The sequence below is a fragment of the Cornus florida genome, unplaced genomic scaffold, assembly GCF_030987335.1.
Source record: "Cornus florida cultivar Cherokee Brave unplaced genomic scaffold, ASM3098733v1 CherokeeBrave_3.0.0_Hap2_scaffold_61, whole genome shotgun sequence".
Taxonomy (NCBI): domain Eukaryota; kingdom Viridiplantae; phylum Streptophyta; class Magnoliopsida; order Cornales; family Cornaceae; genus Cornus; species Cornus florida.
Window position 1 is genome coordinate 133,618 of NW_026775892.1, and position 5,084 is coordinate 138,701.

The 5,084-nt window shown below is 48.6% G+C and overlaps 1 protein-coding gene across 1 annotated transcript; it reads right to left on the reverse strand.

The window, feature by feature from the left end:
* Positions 1-1,571: 1,571 nt before the first annotated feature.
* LOC132292248 (uncharacterized) lies at positions 1,572-2,684 on the reverse strand. Its single transcript, XM_059790342.1, has 2 exons — positions 1,880-2,684; positions 1,572-1,759 (listed from the first exon to the last, which is right to left on the reverse strand). The coding sequence occupies exons 1-2, from the start codon at positions 2,682-2,684 to the stop codon at positions 1,572-1,574; spliced, it is 993 nt and encodes a 330-aa protein (XP_059646325.1).
* Between the last annotated feature and the right edge of the window lie 2,400 nt (positions 2,685-5,084).

Here is a 5,084-nt window from a genome sequence, read left to right on the forward strand (position 1 = left end):
TGTTTTGGAAAACTCGTCCCATCCTTTTCCAATGGCCCTCCACACCCATACTCCACTAGCAGAACTGACTGGCCTAGCTAACCACCCCCCTCTCTCCTCCCCAAAGCGACAGGAAATAGCCTTCTCCATAATCTATGCCTTTCATTGCCGAATCTCTAAAGCCATGTTACCGAGGAGAGCACTGTTAAAGGGGGCTAATCTCCTAATCCTAAGCCCGCCCAACTGAAAAGGCCTGCAAACCTGCTCCCATCTGACAAGATGATACTTAAACTCCTCTCCACGACCCCCCCAAAGGAAGTTTCGTTGTAACATCTCCAAACGGCCAACAACCGAGGCTGGAACTCGAAAGAGCGAAAGAAAATACGTTGGAAGGCTTGACAAGACGCTTTTCACTAACGTAACTTTACCACCCTTGGAGAGAGATTGCTTTTTCCAACCAGCTAATCTTCTTTCGACCCTCTCAATCACCGGGTCCCAACTTCCCACCCTCCTAGCTGAGTCCCCCAGTGGCAAACCCAAATACGAGATAGGGAAACGTTGTGTCCCACAGCCTAAAGCAGTTCCAACCAGCTAATCTTCTTTCGAGCCTCTCAATCACCGGGTCCCAACTTCCCACCCTCCTAGCTGAGTCCCCCAGCGGCAAACCCAAATGCGAGATAGGGAAACGTTGTGTCCCACAGCCTAAAGCAGCGGCCAGAGTGTCCACCTCCTGAACCTCCCCCACAGGGACAAGCACACTTTTGCCCACGTTGACTTTCAAACCAGAGACAGCCTGAAAGCAAACTAAGACACATCTCAGATACCTCAACTAGGACACCTCTGCCTCACAAAAAACAACAGTGTCATCCGCAAAGAGCAAGTGAGAAATCTCCATTTGCTGAACAGAGTCGGGACCGATCTTGAAACCCCTGATAAAACCCAAATCCACCGCCCTTCTCATCAACCTACTAAGAGCCTCCATAACAATAATAAAAAGGAACGGGGAGAGAGGGTCCCCCTGCCTCAGACCGCGAGAGCTACCGAAAAACCCCGCAGGGGACCCATTCACCAACACCGAAAACCTGATAGTGGAAACACATGAAACAATCCATTTCCTCCATCTCTCACCAAAACCCATCCTCTCCAACAAGTAGAACAGGAAATTCCAGCAGACATGATCATAAGCTTTCTCGATATCCAACTTACATAGAACCCCAGGAACCCCACTACACAATCGAGAATCCACACATTCACTGGCAATAAAAGCGGAATCCAGGATCTGTCTACCCCCAATGAAAGCATTCTGAGACTCAGAAATAACTCCATCCAAGATCTCCCTCAAACAGAATGCAAGGACTTTTGCGATGAGCTTGTAAATGCATCCAATCAAACTGATTGGTCGAAAATCCTTAATGTGAGAAGTACCACCCTTCTTAGGAATAAGAGTAATAAAAGATGCGTTCAGTGATTTCTCAAACCTCCCCGTGGAATGAAACTCATGAAAAGTGCCCATCACCTCGTACCGGACCACCTCCCAGCTCTCCAACAGAAATCTCATAGTAAAGCCGTCCGGGCCTGGAGCCTTATCACCATTAACAGCTCTTAAGGGCCTTCAGCACCTCTTCCTCCGAAAAAGGATTTTCCAACCCATCTCTTTCCAATGTAGAAATAGAATCAAAGTGAAGATCATCAAGACGCGGCCTCCATCGAAGAGGCTCAGAATAGAGCTTTTGGTAGAAAGAGACAATACCGCTACGCACCTCCTCCTCCGTAGTCAAAACTGCATCATCCACACACACCCGCCTAATGTGATTATTCTTCCTATGAGCATTAGCGGTTCTATGAAAAAACTTGGTATTCTGGTCTCCATTTTTGAGCTATAAGGCCCGAGATTTCTGACGCCACGAAATTTCCTCCAAAACTGCAATCTCCACACATTCTGCTTGACAAGCTGCTCTCCTACTGTGTTGGGATTCAGAAAGAACACACTCCCCTTCCAGTCTATCGATCTCGGCAATATCAGCCAAAGCCCTATTCTTTCTCCACTCCAAGCTCCCAAAAACCTCCTTATTCCACCTTTTAAGATTATTTTTCAGAATATGAAGCTTTCCTGCAAGAATAAAACTCGACGTACCCACCACCAGGTTCTCCTCCCACCACGAACGCACAAGTCCCTGGAAGTTATCCACACGAAGCCACATACTCTCAAATCTGAAAGGAGTGCAACGAGATCTCAACCCTCCACAATCCAGAACCAAAGGAATGTGATCCGAAGTCACCCTAGTCAACACAGCCTGAACAATATCCGGGAACTTCTCTTCCCAGTCACCGGAGATCAAAAATCTATCAAGACGAGAGAGAGTTGGTATTTCCCTTCCACTGGACCAAGTGAAAGAAGCTCCCTCAAGAGGAAGATCAATAAGCTGATGACCATCAATAAAGTCAGAAAAGTGCATCATAGCCCGAGTCCATGCACCTTCTGAAGATCTCTCTGCCAGGAACCTCACCACATTAAAGTCACCTGCCACACACCAATGAAGAGACCACCTCTCTTTCACCCCACTCAACTCCTCCCATAAACCACCCCTCACATCATCATCAACTGGCCCATACACCCTAGAAAAGCTCCAAGTGAAACCATCCTCCTCCATCACAAAGGCACAAGATAGAGAAAAAATCTCTCGAAAAACATCCACCTTAGCCATTCATCTTCTATCCCACATAATGAGAACACCGCCTGAAGTCCCAACAGAATCCAGCGCCTCCCACTCCACAAACCGGTTACCCCACAAACTCTTCACCATCCGATCAGTCATAGAATCGATCTTAGTCTCTTGAAGACACACCAACTGCACCCCCCATTTCCTCACCGCCATCTTCACCACCTTTCTCTTGCCCGGACCATTGAGGCCACGGACATTCCAAGATAAAAGTCATAGCTTCATAAGGAGACATTCTCCCCTATCACCCCCTTACCCCTCCCTCCTCCCTTAGCACTCCCCTCTCCTTCCCCCCCTCAACCACCCTATCATAATTCACATCAGAAACCAGATTCCTAAGCTCCCTTTCCCATTTTCACGGAGAAATGTTTTTCTTCTTCCGACTCCTCCTTCTAGAAAACTGAATCATCTCCCCCTCTCTCCCCTCTGCAGTAGCCTAAAGAATTGCTACGGCCTGATCCCGATTGCCGTTGCAAGAGACACCCAGAAGTTCACTAGTAACACTAATATTAGCCTTGACCCATTCCTTTCCAGTATCCTCAGCTTTCTATCTACACACCTCACTGCCCAAATCCTCTGGAAGAACAATAGCCAGTGGGTCCACCACCCCCAAGTTAGCATGACCCTCCTCGTCCCACAACATTAGATCAAGAGACCTGCTCCCATCTCCCTCAACTCCCTTATCCACCACTGCTTCCTTCACATGAGAAGACCAGTCCTCACCATAGTTTGAACATCAGTTTGAAAGGGTCCAGATTGCAATCAATAGTTTGAACATCAGGCGAAAATCTGTGCCTCTGCAGTTCCTTTACCAAAAGAGAAGCTGATTCATCGCTAAGGGAAATACGGATGTCTTTGCCCACACAAACAGTCACCAAATCAGGCGCAGAACCCTTCCAATAAGTCATTGGGCCAAGTTTTAGAGGAGAACAAGACCCTGCCGATCCACTCAAAAAGAAGCTTGGCCGACCTGCCCATTTCCTCCCCTGAGGAATCATTATACCGAGACGTGGAAGAAAACTCCGAGCATGTCTCAGCAAACCTGGCACACAACTAGTTGAAATCCCTGTCTCCAGACAAACAAACCGTCCCATCCCTTTCTGATGGCCCAACATCCCCAAAATCAGAGCCAACCGTAGACCTCCTCACATCCACCGAGTCACCCTCTATAACAGGCGACAACACCTGCTGCCTCCCAGCAAAATCCTCCTCCCCCTTGCTTCTCAACAACTCACTAGAAGGAATAAAAGAAGAGATAGAAACTGATGGAGCGTTCCGGACATGAGAAAAAGACGACTTACCTTGGCACGGATAAGAATCCTTACGGGCAACCCACTTCTGTTTGTCCTTTCTGGTCCATTTCTTTCTAGAATGCTTCAAAAGATTCCGAGAGAGACCCTCCTCCTTCATGGCCTCAAAATCACCATTATCTTCTTCACCCAAAGACCCAGACTGTAGAGGATCAAATCTGTTACCCGAGAGCCGATTCTGACAACACGAACCATGCCGGAAAGACTTCGGACAAACCCCATCCCCTTTCGTCATGCTCAAACTCACCTTCGCCCAGTTCGTCTTTTCACTCCTCGACCAAGACCGTGATGCCGAGCTTCTCTGAGATGTGTCCGGATAAGAATCTTGAAAAAAATGGCTATGATACATTTCTGAAATGGGCTGCCCACCTTGAAATGAAATTGAGAGGTTTTTATTTGGGCCCCATTTAACCACCCTCTCCTTAGCCAATCTTGGCTTAACCTAGGCTGGTCCAGTAACAACAAAAGGCCCAGCAAGCTTGAGGCGTCCATCCCTTTTAGCGGGCTTTGAGGGCCGCCCCAGCCCAGAAGGAAGCCTAGAACCACCCCCCTCATGCTTTTCCTTGCCAGGCCTTTTTGAACCTTTAACATGAGACCCACGTTAAAGAAGCCCAACCTCATTAGGCCCAAAAGAATTAGAATTCAAAAAACGCCGAGAGTCACGAGGCTCAGCACGTGGAGGGGCAGCTGTCTTCCACTCACAACGGTCGTCGTTCCTCCTCCGACCACGTGTCACATGAGATGCCTTCCCATTGCCACTCGCTTGAGGCGCGTGGTGTCTCCCACGTCCCTGACCTTGAGTCTGGCTGTGCTGCACCTCCGCCTTTTGGATCTCCGACTTTGATCTACCTCCACCACCAGATCTGCGAACCAAACGGGAGGCAGCCGACACCGCCGATGATCCCAAATCACCATTTCCAGCATAAGTCCCAGTCAGCGGGACCATGGTCGGAGCAATTTCTTTAGATAACGAGATTCTAAACGCCCACTGACCATCCTCCACCACAATACTCGTCGGAATCACACCACCGTCAGCCACAGTGATCACAATCCTTTCTGTGTCGCTCATCTCAAA